Source organism: Aquarana catesbeiana, linkage group LG04 (genome assembly GCF_042186555.1).
Source record: "Aquarana catesbeiana isolate 2022-GZ linkage group LG04, ASM4218655v1, whole genome shotgun sequence".
Classification (NCBI taxonomy): Eukaryota; Metazoa; Chordata; class Amphibia; order Anura; family Ranidae; genus Aquarana; species Aquarana catesbeiana.
Window position 1 is genome coordinate 240,309,214 of NC_133327.1, and position 21,488 is coordinate 240,330,701.

The 21,488-nt window shown below is 39.9% G+C and overlaps 1 protein-coding gene across 6 annotated transcripts in view; it reads left to right on the plus strand.

The window, feature by feature from the left end:
* The window catches only part of ATP11B (ATPase phospholipid transporting 11B (putative)), a 245,491-nt gene that overhangs the window by 196,094 nt on the left and 27,909 nt on the right, over positions 1-21,488 (plus strand). For 2 of the 6 annotated variants that reach the window (XM_073626287.1, XM_073626288.1), the window contains exons 26-30: positions 5,874-5,897; positions 11,740-11,805; positions 13,995-14,098; positions 15,569-15,734; positions 18,788-18,873. In XM_073626287.1, coding sequence (XP_073482388.1) covers positions 5,874-5,897; positions 11,740-11,805; positions 13,995-14,098; positions 15,569-15,734; positions 18,788-18,873 — 446 coding nt within the window. The remainder of the gene's footprint in view (positions 1-5,873; positions 5,898-11,739; positions 11,806-13,994; positions 14,099-15,568; positions 15,735-18,787; positions 18,874-21,488) is intronic. The other 4 variants (XM_073626283.1, XM_073626282.1, XM_073626286.1 and 1 more) reach the window with 2 other exon arrangements.

Consider the following 21,488-nt stretch of genomic DNA (forward strand, 5'->3'; position numbering starts at 1 on the left):
TCTTTCTTCGGTGAAATAGCTATTTGAGGATGTTTGGATAATTCATCCAAAGAAATTCTAGGGGGAAAAGTACCCCCTTTTGCCATTTAAGTAAAGGAGTAAATATTTTTAAAGCTCCTTCTTTTGTGCCAGGGGCATCAGCCTCCAGGCAGTCATGATGGCTTCCACCGTCAGGTTCAAAAGGTAATCCTCAGAATTAACCCCAGGGACAAAAGAGGTCTTGGGGGAGGAAAGCTACAAGATACTGAAGCCTCCTTATGAGGAGGCGCCCCGCTCGCTCAATAGGGGGAATTCTTCTGCAGTTCTCAAGGATCTGACAGGAAGACGAATGGGGAACTTCCTCAATAGCTCCAAGGTACAAGCTGGAGTATCAAGAGTTCCTGTCTCCTTGTTTTTTCTCAGATCAAATGTTCCTAAGGATCCAAAGAAAAAGAAGTATTTCTCTCAAGCATTGGACCTTTTTTTTTTTTTTTTCAAAAGTGGTCATGGTGATCCCCATGTAAGGGCAGAGGTTGGGGTTTGGTTAAATCCAAATGGACATTCTGGATTTCAAAGATCTAAACTCCTTTTTTTCGCACGGAGTCTATCCGATCAGTAGTCTCCTTCCTACAAGGGGGAGAACTTCTGGCATCGATCGACATCAAGGATGCTTATTTCCATGTGCCGATCTTCCCGACTCACCAGAAATTTCTACGCTTCGAGGTAGAAAATCTTAATTTCCACTTTGTAGCTCTACCTGTTCGGGCTAGCTCCTGCACGTCGAGTGTTTATAAAGATCCTGGCTCCTTCTTTAGCCAGGTTAAGGGCTCAAAGTATAACGATACTAGCCTACTTAGACGATCTACTCTTGATAGATCAATCAGTAGCCCGTTAAACCAAAGTCTGGTCACCGCAGTCAGGTACCTGGAATACTTAGGTTGGATCCTCAACCTAGAAAAATCCTCCTTAAAACCATCAAGGAGATTGCAGTATTTAGGACTGATCATAGATACAGTCCAGAATGGGGTATTTTTGCCCCAGGAAAGAATCGGTTCCTTAAAGGAACTGATTTGGTTGGTCAAAACAAAGAAGAATCCTTCTATTCATCTTTGCATGAGTTTATTGGGAAAAATGGTGGCTTCTTTCAAGGCCATTCCTTATGCGCAGTTTCATTCAAAACTGCTGCAAAACAGTGTCCTGTCAGCTTGGAACAAGAAGGTCCAAACTCTGGGCTTCCTGATGCGTTTATCCGCCAAAGTGCGTCAGAGTCTCAATTGGTGGTTAATAGCCAAAAATCTTCAAAAAGAAAAATCCTTTCTACCGGTTACCTGGAAAGTAGTAACAACAGATGCCAGCCTTTTGGGCTGGGGAGCAGTCCTGGAAGAAGCGTCTGTCCAAGGGAAGTTGTCCAAATCAGAGTTGACCTTGCCCATCAATATTCTAGAGATTCTGGCAGTACGCCTGGCCCTAAAGGCCTGAACGCTCAGACTACGGAATTATCTTGTCAGGATCCAATCCGACAATGCCACAGCTGTGGCTTATATCAATCACCAAGGGGCACAAGAAGTCATGCGGCCTAGAGAGAGGTGAATCATATTCTTCACCCCAACATCTTTCTTTTAATATGCCAAAAATGGGGAGTTCCGGATGTGGATCTGTTTGCGTCCATGTTCAACAACAAGATCGACAACTTTGTGTCAAGGACAAAGGATCCGATGGCATACGGAACAGATGCCTTGGTCTTTCCATGGGATCCGTTTTCACTGATCTATGTGTTCCCTCCTGTTCTGGTTCTGTGTCTCCTACGCAGGATCAAGCAAGAGGGAAAGAAGGTGATTCTGGTGGCCCAGGAGATCTTGGTTTGGCGAGATCATAAGGATAGCGGTAGGGGACCCTTGGACCCTGCCCCTGTGGCCAGACCTTCTCTCGTAAGGTCCGGTGTTCCATCCTACCTTACAAACGCTAAATTTAAAGGTTTGGTTATTGAAACCCACATTCTAAAGGACTGTGGGCTGTCAGCTTTAGTAGTTTCTACCTTGGTTAATGCTAGGAAGCCGGCCTCCAGAATCATATATTATAGAGTCTGGAAGGCATATGTCTCCTGGTGTGAATCCAGGGGTTGGCACCCCAGGAAATACATCATAAGTAGGATCCTTGAGTTCCTACAGATGGGATTAGAAATGAAGCTGGCCTTGAGCACTATCAAGGGCTAGGTGTCGGCCTTATCAGTGTTTTTTCAAGGACCACTTGCTTCAAACACTCTGGTTCATAACCTTATTCAGGGGGTAATGCGGATTAATCCCCCAGTTAAGTCACCCCTGAACCATTGGGACTTAAACTTAGTCCTGTCGGCTTTACAAAAACAGCCTTTTGAACCGATTCAAGATATTCCCTTGATCCTCTTGACAAGGAAAATAGTTTTCTTGGTTGCCATATCTTCTGCAGGAAGAGTATCAGAGTTGGCTGCTCTTTCCTGTAAAGAGCCATATTTGATTATTCATAAGGATAAGGTTGTACTGCGGCCTCATCCTAATTTTCTACCGAAGGTAGTGTCAGGTTTTCATTTAAACCAGGATATTGTTCTGCCTTAATTTTTTCCAGAACCTTGTTGTGTGGAAGAAAGATCACTACATTCTCTTGATGTGGTGAGAGCGGTCAAGGGCCATTTAAAAGCGACTGCTCAGATTCGTAAAACAGATGTTTTGTTTGTGTTGCCTCCTAAAAGAGGACAGGCGGTGCTGAAATCTACCATTTCTAAATGGATTCGTCGAGTGATTGTTCAAGCTTATGGTTTAAAGGGGAAAATTCCTCCTTTTCATATTAAAGCAAACTCCACCAGGGCTGTTGGTGCTTCTTGAGCAGTGCATCACCAAGCCTCCATGGCTCAGATCTGCAAGGCCGCAACTCGGTCTTCAATCCATACATTTACCAGATTCTATCAAGTAGATGTAAAAGGTCATGAGGATATCGCCTTTGGGCGCAGTGTACTGCAGGCTGCAGTATAAGTCCTCTGGTCTCTTGGTGCCCTACTTTTGTTGTGCCTCCCTCCCTTCAGTTGGCATTGCTATGGGACATCCCACATAGTAACTACTATGGCTTTGTGTCCCTTGATGTATGAAAAGAAAATAGGATTTTTTTAAACCGCTTACCTGTAAAATCCTTTTCTTTGAAGTACATCAGGGGACACAGAGGTCCCTCCCTTCTTGGTATACACGTGTATTGCTTTGCTACAAAACTGAGGTACTCTCAGTAGTGGGAGGGGTTATATAGGGAGTGTATAGGGAGTGCACTTTTTTGTCTTGGGGCATGCCAGTGTCCATCACCTGAAGGTGGCCTATAACCCACATAGTAACTACTGTGGCTCTGTGTCCCCTGATGTAATTCAAAGAAAACGATTTTACAGGTAAGCTGTTTTGAAAATCCTATTTTTCTGCAAAAATTCAATAGATCAAAATCTCTTTGCACTCACTCCAAAAGTGCAAAAATTTATAAAAATTGTAGTGAGTGGGGAAAAAAAACGTCCAAAAACAAATATCAGGTAACAATGCAAGGCTAATTCAATTCTAAAGGGTGGAAAACAATTCTTAAATATTTAGTGTACTGTTTAAAGTGATTGTAAACCCCATTCATGAAATCTGACCTGGACACATATATCTGCAGTGTTTACATATCTCTCTCCAAAGCTCTAAGTGCCGTGTCTTTCTGCTGCTCCATTTCTCTGTTATCAGCATGATAACGTTTGACAAGCTCTCAGACACACGAGATTAAAGCAGCTGAAAATTTGTGTCGGGGAGGGAATTTAGAGATAGATAAGCAGAGAGCTTGTCTATTCAGACTGCAGCTCTGCAAGTTTCTTTGTTCCTCTGCCAACGTGGAGGGGGGGGGGGGGGGTGCCTTTCCTCCAATCAGCTCTCACACAGTGTTAGCCCAGACTCCACACACACTGCTGAATGAGCAAGAAAGATTTCTAAAACGATCTGCATTTTCTAAAGAATGTGGAAATGGAAAGACTGCAGATATACATGTAAAACATATGTAGGGTGGCTACTCAGTTCACTGGGTATAGGAGAAGGTTTACAAACACTTTAAGTATCTTTCACAAATACGATAACTAAAAATACAAATAGTGAATTGATGCTAAAATAAAGTTGTTACCATAGCTTTTGTGATTATGAAGTGTAAATCCTTATCACACATCGATGAACAGAAATCTTCAAGTAAATGCTCTGTAAATCACACAGTGGTAGTTGAGGAAGAACTCCACCACTTTTAGATATAAAAGTTCACACACGCCTCTTCCCTTTTAAGAGTCAGGATCATCTACTGTTGGCTAGCACTTGTTCCAGAGAAGACAGCTCCAGAAGTCACATAAAAATCCCCTTTTGTAAAAGTCGCCAGAAACAAGCTATTGCCACTACCCTTTGGCTTGGCATCAATTCACTATTTGTATTTTTACTTCTCGTACTTGTATTTGTTGAAAATTACTTGACAAAGTAGTACACTAAATATTTAGGAATGTTTTTTTCTTAAACTGCCAAACATTTGGTGCCATTGATCTTTCCAATCCTGACCAGTTTTCAAGTCCCTGCCAATAAAAAGCACCCCCACCGCAAGATGGTGTCACCACCATGCTTCACTGTGGAGATGGTGTTCTCGGGGTGATGAGAAGCATTTGGTTTGTGCGATATGCAGCGTTTCCTATTGTCGCCATAAGTTACATTTTAGTCTCATCTGACCAGAGAACTTTTTTTCCATGTGTTTGGAGAGACTCCTACATGCTGTCTGATGAACTCCAAACATGTATTCTCATTTTTTTTTCTTTAGGCAATGGCTTTTTTTCCTGTCCACTCTTCCATAAAGTCCTTTTTCTCGTCCTGTTTGAGTCGCAACAAAAAATATTTGGAACCTTCAGGCCTCATGCACACTGGACGTTTCTGGAAGTTTTTACAGGTGCTGTTTTTGGCTTTTTTTCTACAGTCAATAAACTCCCCATCATTTTATCCTATGTGTCCATGCACACATAGGCTGTTATCAACTGTTTTTGGCTGTTAAAAAAAACCCCAAAACTAGTGGGTTCAAAGAGGCGTTTTCAGCTGTAAAAACGCTCTAATGTCAAAAACTGCTGATAAACGCGCTAAACGATTAAAAACATGGCTCACCAGTGTATTTTTAACGTTTTTGATCCATTGAAAAAATTTTTTAAATTTTCAAACCGCTAACGCTGAAAAACTGCTAATAAACGCTATTGCAAAAACTTTGAAAAACCCACTACAAAGCTACCGCTGTTTTTATAACTTTATTTTAATGTCTAGTGTGCATGAGGCCTCAAAGTCGTAGGCATGTGTACATTGCATGGTTCTAAACACCATAAATCCTTTTCTGTTCCAAAAAACAATAAAAACACCAAGGGAAGTGAGCACCTTCAAGACATTATGACAGCAAGAAAGAACTATACATCCAGTAAAATGCTAGGGTGTACAGATTTTCTGTTTAACTAGCATCTGCCTGCTATCTGTACCTTAGCTGATATCTGTGTATTTTCTACATCTTTAAACATCATTGTCTAAGTGTTTGATTCTGAAGCTTTTCTGGGGAAGTATTATTAGTTCTATCAACAAAAATATGTCCTTTTCAAATTAGAGATGCCCATCTGCCCTTAATTTATCGGTCACTTTATAATTTGTGCCCTAAACCTTAAGTTCTACCTCCCTGTCCTCAATATGTTTCTGCTTTGGCTAACGTTCTAATGTCATGCAGGTTGTTTTGTATCATTTAACTTGAAGCTAGTAAAACTTCCCCTCTTCTCGGATGTTCATTTCTGCTGTGCTCTTGCTTTATTTCTTGGCTCTACCTCTCTTCCTTTTTCCTCCTTTCCATGCTGTGCATGCCATCAGATAATGAAGCCTAACAGGCAACTGGTAAGAGTATCGCTCAAAGATAAGGAGCAGTTTTCCAAATTGTTAACTGTCACATTAACAGTTGGCACTCTTGCTGCTGAAAGGGATACTGTGCTAAAGAACTAGTGCTTACTGTATTGCAGTTTATTACTTCTTCATGTCTTTCATATATAATATATTTCAAACAAAGGACAGTTCTTGTAGCCAATATCAGTGATCTTCTCTTTCATACTGAAATAGAACAAGAAAAGGAAGAATCTATTTGCCATGACCATCAAGAATAGTTTTTTTCTTTAGTCACTTACATTGTAGGCCCAGTCTTTCTGCTGTGGTTCATTATTTGTACTAGGTTTGAGTGGTCTGCTGTAATATCTGAAGAATTATACTGCTGTTTGAGTCTATTGAGTGCTCAACTGATACAGTGGATATAAAAAGTCTACACACCCCTGTTAAAATGTCAGGTTTCTGTGATGTAAAAAATGAGACCAAGATCATTTCAGAAATGTTTCCACCTTTTAATGTGACCTATACACTGTACAATCCTGTTGAAAAACAAACTGAAATCTTTTTTTGGGGGGGAGGAGGTTATTAGAAATAAAAAAACTAAAATAATGTGGTTGCATTAGTGTGCACACCTCTTATATCTGGGGATGTAGCTGTGTTTAGAATTAAGCAATCACATTCAAATGCATGTTAAATAGGAGTCAGTACACACCTGCCATCATTTAAAGTGCCATCTCGTTCAGCTGTTATAGTGGGCCTTACCTCACATTTTCTTAGTCGCATCCTACAGCAAAAGCCATGGTCCGCAGAGAGCCTCCAAAGCATCAGAGGGATATCATTGTTAAAAGGTATCAGTCAGGAGAAGGGTACAAAAGAATTTCCAAGGCATTAGATATACCATGGAACACAGTGAACAGTCATCATCAAGTGGAGAAAATATGGTAATACAGTGACATTACCAAGAACTGGACGTCCCTCCAAAATTGATGAAAAGACATGAAGAAAACTGGTCAGGGAGGCTGCCAAGAGGCCTACAGCAACATTAAAGGAGCTGTAAGAATATCTGACAAGTACTGGCTGTATGGTACATGAGACAACAATCTCCCGTATTCTTTATATGTGTCTGGGCTATGGGGTAAAGTGGCAAGATGGATGTTTTTCTACGTAAGAAAAGGCTTCAAAGCCCGGCTAAATTTTGCAAAAACACATCTGAAGTCTACCAAAAGCATGTCCGAAAACGTGTTATGGTCTTATGAAACCAAGGTTGAATTTTTTTACCACAATTCCAAAAGATATGTTTGGTGCAAAAACATCACTGCACATCACCAAACCCACAGTGAAGTATTGGTGGTGGCAGCAACATGCTTTGGGGCTGTTTTTCTTCAGCTAGAACAGGGGCCTTAGTCAAGTTAGAGGGAATTATGAACAGTTCCAAATACCAGTCAATATTGGCACAAAAACCTTCAGGCTTCTGCTAGAAAGCTGAACATGAAAAGGAACTTCATCTTTAGCATGACAATGACCCAAAGCATACATACAAATCAAGAAAGGACTGGTTTCACCAGAAGAAGATTAAAGTTTTGGAATGGCCCAGCCAGAGCCCAGACCTGAATCCCATTGAAAAATCTGTGGAGTGATCTGAAGAGGGCTGTGCACAGGAGATGCCCTCACAATCTGACAAATTTGGAGTGTTTTTTGCAAAGAAGAGTAGGCAAATATTGCTAAGTCAAGATGTGCCATGCTGATAGGCTCATACCCAAAAAGACTGAGTGCTGTACTAAAATCAAAATATGTTTCAACAAAGTATTAGTTAAGGGTGTGCACACTTATACAACCATATTTTTTTATTTTTACTTCAATTCACCTTCAACATTGTTGTTCAACTGAGTTGTACAGTTTATAGGTCACATTAAATGTGGAAAAAGTTCTGAAATGATTTATTTTTGTCATTTTTTTTTTTTTTTACATTACAGAAACCTGACATTTTAACAGGGATGTGTAGACTTTTTATATCCACTGTATGTCCAAAATAATGTACCTGTGGTAAGCATATGGGTGATTGAACAGCGGTTAGTTCATTGCTAACCAATGAACAAAACATCACCATCTTTATATTTTTGGGCATCTAATCCCAGTAAAAGATATTATGCTGAATTACATTTATATGGCACTTGCCACATAAAAGTTTAAAAATGCTTAATTGATTAATTTAATATTGGGATCTTGTTACCTATGGGAGACTTTCAGTTGTCAAGGATTTAGAATAGTTTGGAGTTACTTTAACTTCTTCATTAACTCTACTTGAACGTTTATCCAGCAGCGAAGAGAATGCCTGATTTAACAATAGTCTTGTAGCTTGCCATCCATTATGAAGCCATTTTAAATAGCTACTAGGTCTGCAGTTGGATAAAGATATTTAGAGCACTTCTAAATGAGTAAACTGAGATATCTACGGTGTTTCACACTCTGTTAGAGGTAGGAATCCCATGAGAATTAAGCAAATATCATCCATAGGTGTTTCCTAACTCATAGGCCTCATGCACATGGATATTCAAAGGATTCAAGGTTCTCTAATGTAAATTCTGGGGTGCATTCCTGCACCTGAGGAGCCACAGGTGACCCCAATATAAGGGAATGGCTGTACCTGTGTAATGTTGATGACTTCTGCATTGGCGTTTACCCATGCATGCACATACGAAGTATCTCTACGAATGTGCCACTTTAACGTTTGGGGAGATGTGCCATATGCATATGTGTGGCAGTGTTCAGCCATTCACCTGTATAGATAGCTTTTTATATCACCCGCAGCTCTCCAGGCATGGGGAATTTTTCCCTACAGGTTGTCAACATTCTTGATATGGGGGACCTCAAGTGCAGCCCTTAACATCACCAAAGGGTTGCATATAAAATTCAGTGACTATTCATTATCAGATACAGCAGACCCACAACAGGATATGAAAACAACAAAAAAGTCTGGCGCCAGAAAGCTGGAACATATGTAACATAAGGAACAATTTAGAAGTCCTACTTGAACCAAATAAGCCGCTGTGTGGATGAACACACCAGGAGAGGTGTGAGAAGTACAAACAGTCAAAGACAACCACAAAAAAGCACTAGTCAGGACAGTCTTGTGCGGACAAATTGTCAGAGGAAATCTCTGCCTCTTATTCTGGGCTTACTTTCATCGCTGCCACATGGTAAAAATATGCCTGTTCAGATGGGTACAGCCTACAGCTGCACGATTAATTGTTAAAGAATCAGATCGCGATAGCCTGCCCCCCCCCACGATCTTAACAAATCATTTTCCAGATTCTATGTAACAAATACATAGAGTTATTTGCTCACAGCTGACAGATGTCTAAGAAAAAAAAAAATCCATGCAGCCTGTCAAGTTTTATGACAACATCGCTTAGACCAAGATAAAGAGATACAGCCATGGGTGGAGTGGAAGCCAGGAGACAGCCAAAGCACCATCCAATAGGATCCACTGGACGAAAACTCCACTCCACCCACGGCTTGCTAGCCTTGCTGCCATCCACCACCGAGGAATCGGTTAGCAGCTCCGGTTAAGGATTTACATCTCCTCCCGGTCCCATACGAGCTGGGCCTCCACCTCCCCCCTTTCCGATTCTCGATCTCGTAGGTTGCATGTGGGTTCTACCATTGCAGCAATCCCTCAACAAGACAGACCACCCCTGGTTACCTCCATAAAATACCATTACAGTAGGGAGCAAGTTGTTTATACACGCGAGGAGAGATTTTAAACATTAATAACTGTCTTTAGTTTATGATATGGTAACAACATATGGTTTATCACATGGATTTCCTCTGACAATTTGTCCGCACAAGACTGTCCTCCTGACTGGCGCTTTTTTGTGGTTGTCTTTGTTTACACAAAAGGATATTGTTAGACTTTGAGCCACAAGAGATTGTCAGAGACTGCGGACATAATACAGGAGATTGTTAGAGACTGTAGACCTGATAAAAGAGCTGGTAGGAGACTGTCAGAAATTGTGAACATGTTATATGAGTTGTGGGAGACTAGGGACATGCTTCAGGAGATGGTCATAGACTACAGACATATTACATAAGACTAGAAATTATTACTATAACAGATCAATAGGGAAACACAGATTAGTGTCTGCTGGGGCCCCAAGAGCCGCACAGAAAATGCCAAAGGGCATCAGGGCTGAGGCCATAGCAGGGAAACCTTTTGAGTTTGCTTAGTCTGACACACTAGCTGTACACAGACATCTGTGTTTTTACATTTCATTCAGGTTGTGCACATAAGAGCTCGAGGTTAAGAAAGCCCCTTACCAAGCCAAACCTTGATGATTTTGAGTCATTTTATAACTGGATTAATCATTTCCAGAGTATTGGGGAGTTCTTCATATTAATGAGTTCTGAGGACTAAACAGAGCAGAGAAAATATTATGCACTATTTTCATTTCAATATACAGAGCCGGGCCCTGGAAGACCTGTATAGTTTGTGCACTGTGTTGAGTAACATGTTTCAGAGAACAGTTGTATGAAGTGAACAATCACAGATCATGTTTCAGTGGTCTGACACTGCCATAGCATATGTGACTTTGGAAAGCATTTGATCATCATTCTAAAAAAAAAAAGGGAACAGATATGTTAAACTATTAAAGGGAAGGTAGAGAGGTTTTGTGTGTGTGTGTTTATATATATATATATATATATATATATATATATATATATATATATATATATATATATATATATATATATATATATATATATATATATAAATAATGTATTATTCTGAGGGTTAGAAAAAATGTTTCTCAGTCGGGTAAATATTCATAAAGCGACAAAGTGACACACTATGGCTTTTACCGCATGCATGGGCTTTTTAAGTCTTGGTGTCTTAAAAATATTCTAGCTGGGAAGGGACAAGATCAAGGGACATCCTCACTGGCATATAAACACAAAGAAGCATAGAGGGTTCAGAAGTAATACAACTAGAGAGGTTTAATGATAAAAATATCATCTCACATTTACAGTGTAGCTGGTATTAAGGTATGTGCAAAAAATGTTCACAGTGAGATTTAAGCACGGCTGTCCAGGCATAGGATGTCCACAAAGAGGATTGATCGTAACTGTCCAAGGGCTTCCCTGCAGCTGTCAGGCTGAAGGTGCTGGCACTAGTGTGCTGAATCTGTTTCTAGAAAGACGCATGCGGTGTTCAGCAACAGCAGTCTGTTAGGCTCCTTTTTACACACATACATGTGTATCCTTGCCAACTGTTTACAGAACTCAGTAGCTCAATTTGAAATTCACAAGGTAAATAATTCAAAGGAGTAATTCATGCAATTCAGTAATTCTTGTCCATGGTTTCAGCCAAAGGAAGCCAAAAGACAGGCAGCTTATGCTTTACTGGCTTTTTAACAAAACACCAGTTTAAAAGCATAAAAATATAAAAATCAGAGCTGACCTGGTGATGCTACTTAAAAGAAATCTGTACAAGCATAAATATCTAGTAGGCTGCAGTTTCTTGCCTCTCCTGATACAGTGTTTATGCAGTGGCTCAAACGCTTTGAGTAATTGACTTTCAACAAGTATGCAGCAAGAATTCTAATTGCACTTCAATTGCCACACGTTTGATCCAGGTCAGTGACTCTGAAGGCACTTAAATTGTGAGAAACTAGAATTTTCAGAAACGTTTCCCCTCCATTTTTCCCTTACTACTGTACATCAGTACCTGGTAATTGCTTTCTCCCACATGGCTTCTGTAGGTCCTGGCACTTTGTCATACTTTTAACATGTTTTTATGTGTTGTGCGTGTCTTAATAGATTTTATTAATAATTGAAATTTGGTTTCATGCCTTCTCTTTAGATGTTTGGGAACTGGACATTTGGGACCTTGGTGTTTACAGTGATGGTTTTAACGGTTACCATGAAGGTAAGAATTTCTCACACTGTGAGCCTTGTTTCTTGTATGGTCAGAAATATGTCTGTGTATCTACAAGAGCTTTTGGTGTGGTTGCCACATTTCTGAACTTATAAGTCCTAGCAAAAGGGAAAGTGGGGTGGCTGGCTACTGCAGCCAGCTAAGCTTTCGTTGTTTTAGTACATGTTAAAACTTTTTTTTAACATAGAAACCCCACTCTCTCCGATGCTAGAGTTTTTAGGAAAGAAACCCTGTACCCTCATCACATGTTAATACACAGTAAAGAGCTGGTTTGTCCTCAGTGTCTCTACATTTCTAAATAAACAAAAGAGCTATGAATAAAATGTGTCTTTAGTACACCACACTCTGGGCAGTCTGCAGTCTTTCTCGCCATTCAGGATAAAGGAAATATCAGCCTGCTTCTGCTCTTGATTTGCAACGCATCATGTGGAACTCTGACCTCCGGTTGATCCCTACTGCCCACCTATAGTTATCTTGTCCTCTCCAGCTGTCTGACCCCTACCATGAGCCTCAGCCTTGCTTACACTGATTCCCTTAAGGGTAATCCTTTGGGAACATGTTTCTCCCCACTGGCATCTTCAGGATGTGGGCGAAAGCTCCACATACCTGGGTGCACCTCAAATCCTGCATGGCAGGTCAAGTTGTTGCAGGAGGCCCCTGCGCCTCCTATATCAGTGTATTCTGTCAGCTCACAGTCTGCTGCAGGTATCCTCGCTCAAGAACAGGGAATGTCTTAATGACTTTGTGGGACCTGTCCACCTGGGGTTAAGTTCACCTTCTGTGGCTAATCTGCAGCCATTCAAAGGAGGTTCATCAGATAATTTGCCTTGCTCTGCCCCAGGCAAATGCTATACTGCTGTTGATGCATAGCAGGATGTAGGGGATCAGGAGCTTTCTTAGACCTATAGCTTGAGGTCAGAAATAGGGCAGTTCTTCAGCAGAATCCAACAGGAATGACCCAGAGGGGATGTAATAGCCTTTATCCTCAGTTCAATCTGGATGTTCAGTCTTGCCAGTCGGGAGGCAAGGGTCTACTTTTATTTCCTTCCTACCCTTGTGGCAATGCTTCTCATGCACCTTGCCCCTTCAGTCACATTCACTTAGTGGGACCGAGTTCTCTCGTGGACTCAGATGTCACTTTACATCCTTTGTAGGCTGTTGTACTTTACCTGGTTTAGGATTTTCCCTGGTAAATATTGATGCAGCCACTGGGATTGTGTGTAAATCTGACAAGCCAACATCTGCCTGATGGATAAAAGCAGCCCGACACCTCCAGATTGCTTTCATAACCCCCTGGTAACCTCCTCTTTTGGGTGAATTTCCGCTTTAAATAAAAATCAAAGTGAGTCACTTGTTGCTCAAGTGCAAACTTTTATCTAGATTGTTAAAATTGCAGGCAAATCCACATTTGAAACACCTTAAGGCCTTGTTTACAAACTTGCCGGCTGGATCACCAGTTAAAAATAGAAGAAAGGCTAAAAAATTGTATTGCTTTTGGGTTTAATACTTTATTTATACCGGTCAGGTTTTTTTTTCCTTTTCAGCCAGAAGGCTGATTTCTTTATCCACACAGACAAGGTGGATGGAGGACATTCCCCTTCCCTCCACAGGGATATTGTATTCTGCCAGCAGCACCAATGGCTGCAGTCACTGATTGACCGAAAATTTTCCAACTGCAAAGGCAGCTGAGAGGTGTGCACATATGCTGTGGCTACAGTGCTTTGCATCGCTACGCAGCATTAATGGTTAACTGAATGAGGGCATCCTGCAACCAGGTGCAATGCACCTGGTTGTGGCACGCTATTGCGGGGTTCAAGGAGGTAAAGGAGATGGTGAGGAGCCAATACTCTTCTATTATAAAAATGCAGCATGAGGTGCAGGAACAGCCAAGATTCCCAGGTCCACAGAATGGAGCCAGGACTTGTGACGGGAGATCTCGCTGGATTATATAAGACACATAAGATGGTAGAGACTGACTCAACCCTCCAGGCAACTATAAGTAAAATTTTTTTTTTTCTGGATTAATTCTTTAAATCCGGTTATGGTTGCCAAGCTGTGATTTCTTGTAACGCACCACAGTCATTTGTCCTTTCAAAGTTGGAAATGTGCTTTCAGTGCCATTTGTTTTGTAGCTCCATATAGTAGCTTGTAAGTAATAACCAATTGTATCTATTTTCCAGATGGCTCTAGAAACCCAGTTCTGGACATGGATGAATCATTTTGTCACCTGGGGTTCCATTGGATTTTATTTTATATTTTCCTTGTTTTATGGTGGAATAATCTGGTAAGAGCAAACCTCTTCTGTAATTGTGGGTGTGAAGCCTGTTTACTAGGACCCTAAATAAGGTCTTGGGATGAATTTTGGAAATCCCATTTATCAGAGATGACATTTCTGTTACATTTTATTTGAAGAAGTATTTTTAGGGTTTTTTCCATTACCCTAGCAAGCTTAAACTTGGGGTCCTAACCTAAAAACACCTATTCAAATTCCTTCTAATATGTAAATTTATACGTATAGTGTCTTTATTTTCATTATCCTGTTGGGTAGGGGCATTTGGTTAAAAATGCCACATATTTGTGATATAGAGCTATAAAGAAATATTTAGAAAACCAGCAGATTTTTCCTTATTTGACTCTACTTTCTGAGTTCTTCCTGGTCCTCTATTAGTAAATGCATTTGTTTGCCTGAAAAAATGTTCCTTTTTGGCTTCAAAGATTCTACGAATGGAGGCCTAGCATCAGAATTTTGGACCATGTAAGGATGTGATTGTTGAATATAATGATCGTATCTTTTAGAAATCGATGCATTTAAATATGGGCGGTTTGATCACTGAGCAGTCGGTTCAGTGGACAGTATTCACTGGTAATTTTTTGCACCCATAAGATTAGATCTTGTATGTTTGTCTTTGCACTAAATATTTATCGTTATTTAGGGCCATTTAGAACAGCTCTGTAATTTCAAATATAAAAATATATGACATATTTTTTTTCAGGGTCTGCTCTGACCAGTTAATACAGATACTAGTGGGGAGAAAAAAAAGCGAATTCTGTCCCCTTTTACGGAAAGTTGACCACCGTTAGCAGAGACTGTGGTATCCAAAGCAATCAGGTTCTTGCCATAAGGGCTTGTTCTTACCATGTTGAGCTACATTTTTTTTTTTCCATTTTTAAATATGATGTTAGGTTTTTGACTAAGAAAAAAGTTAAACCTACATTGTAAGTTGAGTATCAAAGGTGGTAATAACGTGCATAAAATGGTGAGATAAAGAATGGAACAATTCAATTTAAACTAGATTCAATCAAATCATTGTTGAGCTACATTTTATGACTAAACACACATATATGGTGTAAGCTGGGCACATAGAAAATTGTTTTCACATGTTCTGTTTTCATCATTCTCGTGCAGTGATGTGCAGAAGAACCGCAGCTCAGTGGATGTGAACAAGCCCTTATTCTCCTTTATTGTGCTAAAAGAATGAGAAGAATCAGGTTGCGATAGTCACTATATACAATCAGATAAAGCTCTTCTGTTGCACAATGATGAAATGATGAGATCCATTGGGATAAAACTCATACTATGAAGTGTGGGAAGATTTCTGCATTAAAATTGAATGTGTCTTGGTATGAGGTTTAGAAAGAGTGCAGCTTATTGTACACTCCAAATGCTTGCTTTCTAATATGCTTTGGTAAAATGCAAATATAAATTGTGTGATTACCTAGCTCATAGGTTTTGTTTTCTCTAACCTTTCCACAGGCCATTTTTGCACACACAGGACATGTACTTTGTGTTCGTGCAGCTGCTCTCCAGTGGATCTGCATGGTTTGCCATAATCATCATCATCACTGCTTGTCTGTTTCTTGACGTCATGAAGAAGGTGGTGTACAGACACCTCTATCCTACAAGTACAGAGAAGGCACAGGTATCCAGAACTGTACATGGTCATCAGACTCTTTTTTCAGAGAGGTTATTTTAAGTTTCAATTTCTTGTAAAAAGATGAACAAGATGTGAACCACTGTGCTAAATTCTAGATGTACACAATGCAGTCTTTCAATAGCAGTATTCAGCATCTATCTATTCAAATTATAAATAATAGGCTGGGGTTAGTCGTGGTGGTTCTATTTGGTTTGCTATGTAGTACAAACCGTCAAATTAACAAAATGCTGTTAGTGCCAAGGGAATGTTACAAGTGCATTTTTCGCCTTTGTAAGTACTTGTCTTGGCCGAAACTACTCCAGTACTGCAATTTTTACCATGAGGCATGCGCAGTTAGCCCCCGTTCACTTTGGAGCGACTTGTCATGCAATTTTTACAGGTCAAATCACGTGACAAGTCGCATCCTATAGCCAGCAATCGCACTGTTCAAATTGGTGCGACGCCGACTCTTCGGTGCCACATCGATTTGAAAAAGTAGTAGTGTCACTACTTTTTGGTGTTTTCGGGTGCGACTTGAATAGACTTCTGTGCATGAAGCCACACAGATGTCTTCAAAGTCGCACCTGAAGTTGCACTGTCATGCGGCTTTGAAATCGTGCAATTTCAGATGAATTTGCACGACTTGAAAGCCACAGTCAATGTGAACGGGGGCTCAGGTCTCTATTTTAAACCTATAAACCCACAAACAAAAATGTATTATATTGCAGTTCTCAACCAGGGTTCCTCCAGAGGTTGCTAGGGGTTCCTTGAGCAACTAGCAATTTCTGCCTCTCAGATAAGTTCCCACTGATACCAATGATAGTTTTAGCTTTCTGTAAGGCTTCCCAATGACCACCAGTGTAAGGAGCATTCTTTCCACTGAACATCACACTATTGTATCATGCGCTGTAGATATAGTAGTTGTGTGGAAAATGTTATGAAAGACTGTCTTAGATGGCTGCATTTGGTTTTTTTGGGGCTTTTTTTCCCCCCCTTTAACAGTCAAATCTATCTTGGAAAAGTGGCAGCTAGAGGGTTGAGACAAACCATATAAAACTTATAGGGGTGCTTACACTGGTACGCTTTTTTCATTTATTTAGAACCTTTCTGCCACAAGTGTAAAAAAAAAAAAAAAATTTGCTGTAACTGCCTAAAATGTGTTAGCTGGAGTTCTGCTTTAATTAGTAACTTATGTAAAGTCCATCTAAGTCAGCTAGTGCATCTAACACTACCCTCTCCAGATTAACAATGCTGCTGTTGAAAAGTGTCTTTGTTGTTCCTCCAATATAGTGCAGACAATCTAAGACAGGAAGTGTGGTACTGGCGGGATCACTGGGTAATAAAGAGGGGAAAAAAGCCTAAGGAATAAAATGAATGCAGCCACCAAGTTTAAGGGTGGGTAAGCTGCAATATATTACATTTTTGGATTTAAAGTAGATGTAAACCCACTCTCATCCTTTCCAAACTACTGCCATAGTGGTTATCAGTAAGGATATACATGTATACATGTATCCTTACCTGTCAAATGTCTCCCCTCTGTCTGTTATAAGACCCGAAAAACTGCAGGTTTTGTTGGTGGGTCTGTTGTCCGTAGCTCGGTGGGTGGATTTGTGATGCCAGTAGACTTCCCGCTCACTTCTACACTCCCATTTTCAACATGCATTTTCTCCTGTGTATTTCTTACACTGAACTTCTGCTATGATCACTATCATCCAGTCAAAACCCAGAATAGTCACCACGTGACTTTAGCATGCCCAATCATGCTGAGGTATGGAGCAGCCAATCCTGGGAGAGCTGGAGAAGAAAGGAGGAGGGGATCTGAAGTACACAGAATGCCTCTCTCAGGCTGGTGCATGAGATATGATAAATCACCTGTCACTCACAGCAGGGGAGAAGAACTGACTCCTATTTCTCTGTGTGTCAGTTTTTATCCTACTGAAAAAAGATAAGAGAATTGCTCAGAGCACAGACTGTGCACAGATGACATGAAATCCTATACTGTAGGATGACATGACATGAAATCCTATATCCTATATGACATGAAATCCTATACTGTACAAGGTACAAGCCTTAATTAAAAGTTTTTTGGTTTACATCCACTTTAATACCACTTTATGATCTCCCCTATCCAACACAGCAGTATTCTAATAATTCTCCTCTAAGACTTCTAAAACTCTGTGGGAAATCACTGAAAGCAAAGCAGGTTGGCCCTAGGAGGACTAGAAGTACGAGGTCTGTCAGGGAAGTTTCTAGGCTGCCTGTTAAGGGAGTGTTGGATTGGGGGAGATATTAGTGTCACAGTTGGAGACTGGAGTTTGTGGCAATTTTAATACAGCATTAAATATGTTTTGGATTAATTTTTATGGGTAATTATTATCGCCTAATTGCACTATGTAAATATTTCCGTAATCCAGCAATATGAACTATTTTAAACTTGACAAATATTAGTCAGAAAGCCAATCTCTGGAGATTTGTTACTTATATGGTTGGCTTGGCAGTGCAATATCTTAATACCAATATATTTGTTTGCAAATGTCCAGCATGTTTTTAAATGCTTTTGTTACATATAAATGTCAGTAACTCAAGCCAATATAATAAAAAAAAATCAATTGAACTGTGATCTAACAAAATAAAGTTTTGATGTATGTACTTGCCAACTATACCTTTTGCCTGTTTTTTATTTTTACTGTGTGATCTTTAATGTTTTGTTCTGAAAAGAACCTATAAAAATATCAGGGTCACTGATGTAAATGAGCCCCCTTTTATCTAGGTATCTAGTCTTCATTTTTAATTTGTTGGCAGGTCAGGTGTTTAGAATGAAGACGTGTGGCAGTCAAGTTGTTGCCCACAGTAATATTCTATAATTTCAAGCAAAATGAACTTTTTAATGCATTACATTTTCAATGTACGTTTTTTACTGTGCATGATAATACACTGGATTTTTTTTTTTCATCCCACTACTTGATTTTAAAATGTTTTGAAGTTCCTCCCCATATGTTTGAAATGACTAATTCTTATTGACGTGATGTGTGTTACATAACTTTTCTGTCCACCTATAGATGTATTCCAACAGAGTTGCTTTAAGTGACGAGTTCATCGCCCTGCAGCCTCTGTCACGGGCAAGGAATCAGCTGAGCAAAATTAGGTAGAGTAGGAGGGGAGGTTCCTCATCCACTTTCTTTGTTATGCATGCTGAGGCTCTACTAACCAGCACTTAGAGAGATGGAGCGAGGCATGAGTACCATTATGTTAACAGCCAGAGCTGCCAGCTGTTCGGTTTGCTATTTCTTTTTATTTATTTATTTTATCAGGTCCAAGAGCCTGCAATAAGAGTGCATGTCGTGCGTTAAAATCCCTAGCATGACACTCTGATAACAGACCTACTGTGCTATTGTTGTGTTACTTTTCTCAGCATGATTTGAGCGCTTGTTGATGGCGGATAAACGTACAATTAAAACTATATTTGGTGCATGCTAGATAATTCTAGGCTGCAGAAGGCAGGACAACTGTGTTTTATGGTTTATTTTTGATTGGTGTTTTTCTTTGGATAACATTTCTTTGTGCTTGGGCTTTCAGTGTGCTTTTACACTTAGACTATGTTCCACTATAAATGTATTTTTATTTGTACTTTCTTTTTAACAATTATGACTTGTGGGTTTGACAACAGAGCAGTAGGAAGCAACCCATTGAAAAAAAAGGGATGACGTTATAATATAAAATTTCTTATTATTCTATGCAGTTTGTGCTGTATTTCAGTAGGTACAAAATTATTTTAAAAATCTCAATTTGAAGCAGCTACTGGAGTGGGTGGGGTGAACTGCTCACTGATGTACTTTTATTAGGAATAAAGAAAGAAATGAATTTATAGTTTGAACAGAATAAGATGCCGCAATTTATGCCGAATATTAACCACTTAAACTCCCACACCTGTACACTACCTATTGATTTCCAGCTATGGGCCTAGTAATTCAGCAGTAAGTTTGTCTCTACTGAAGATAAGATAATACATGCATAATACATATATCTACAAATGGGGCTTTTCTTGGTGGTGATGCCTCCAAAAAAGTATTTCCTTTTTTATAGACAAAAATTGTTAAACTTTTTTTTTTCCTAATTTGATCAGCGTTGGGGGAAAAAAAAAAAATTACTGTCGGTAAAAAAGTGTAAATGGTAATATTTACCATAATCTGAAATCCATTTTAAAACTTTTACACTAAAATCATGATTCTGGCACAAAGCATTGCAAAATTATTTACAAATGATATGAAAGGCATTTTTTTTTTATTTTGCGCATTTTTTTAATGCGACGCTAAAAAAAAAAAAAAATGAAGAAAGCTAAAAGTTTAAATATTAATGATTAGAAAATAAGATTTAAAAATCTTACCTGTCCAGGGTGCCCACGATGTCGACTGCCTGAGGCCGATTCGTCCATCGGATCGGGTCCCGGCGCCGCTATTCAAACTAGGGGAAACAGGCAGTGGAGCCTTTGCGGCTCCACTGCTTGTTTCCTGCTGCGCATGCGCGAGTTGCGCAGCGCTTTGTGAACGGCCGGCTGTGTTCTGGAACACACACAGTTCCCAGAACACAGCGCGCGCCCCATTCCCCAGAAGACAACGCGAGGAGGAGAAGAATGAAGATCACCGCGGAGTAGGAAGCGGCAGATTAGGACGATCTGCCTAGCAACAGCCATTTCTGGTAAGTAAAAAGTAAAAAAAAAATTTTTTTTCAGATTTTTAGGAGCATTTTTATGTATTTTTTTTTTTAGGGGAGACCTCCACTTTAAGGGATGAAGAAAGCATTAAAGTGATCGCTAAACCCTTTACAGGATTTGACTGACAGCAGCAGGAGCCTTTGACTTCTGTTGATGCCTGTGTCATCTGTGAAAACAAAAAAAAAAAGGAGAGCAGAGCTACATACGGATCAGTGCTGGATTGGTGGAGAGGTCAGGTTAAGTGTTTAGGGATTAAGGGGGAGGGCACAACAAGTGGTGGAATAAGGAAAGTGATGGTCGGCACTGAGGATGACATCCAAAAAATAGTATTCTTTTATTGAAAAGACATACAATGCTGTAAAAACAGCCTACGTGCTTCAGACGTTAGTCCTTAGTCACCAACCAACAAGTGGTGGGATGTCACATATTACCGCAAAGGTCTGGCAAATGCAAAATTTCAGTAAAAAATACCCAAGTTCATACAAATGCAATAAATTACCCAATTTTTTTGTCAAATATAAAGGAATGATGCTGCACTCAGTAAACAGATGCCCAACATGTCAAACCTTTAAATTTTCACGCGCCTGTGAAATAGCAACAAATTTAAGTACCCTATATTTTCTATAGGCAACACTTTAAAAGCCCCCTATAGGTCATCAGTTTAGTGTTACGGAGGGGGTCTGGTGCTACAAATATTGCTCTCACTCTGGCGTGCATGGCAATATATGGTTACGTGTATCGTAATCAAAGTTTTCATGCGTATTCGCCCGACACGTGCATTTTACATTAATTCGTGCTTATGTGGGGGGCCTCAAAAAAAATTTTTTGGAGATTTTTTTTTTTTTTTGTGCTCAGGTGTTACTAGCTTTTTACAATTCATTTTTATTAAATTTTTTTTTTACTTTTGTTCTTTTCAGCACATAGGGGACACAGTGGCTGTAGCTGTAGTTCAGTGTAGGTCACCAATCACACGGGTGTTAGAAGAGTGGGCTACATTGGGATGGATTTCTATTTCTTAGGTGCTCTGATCTGCAGTTATGAAAACCACA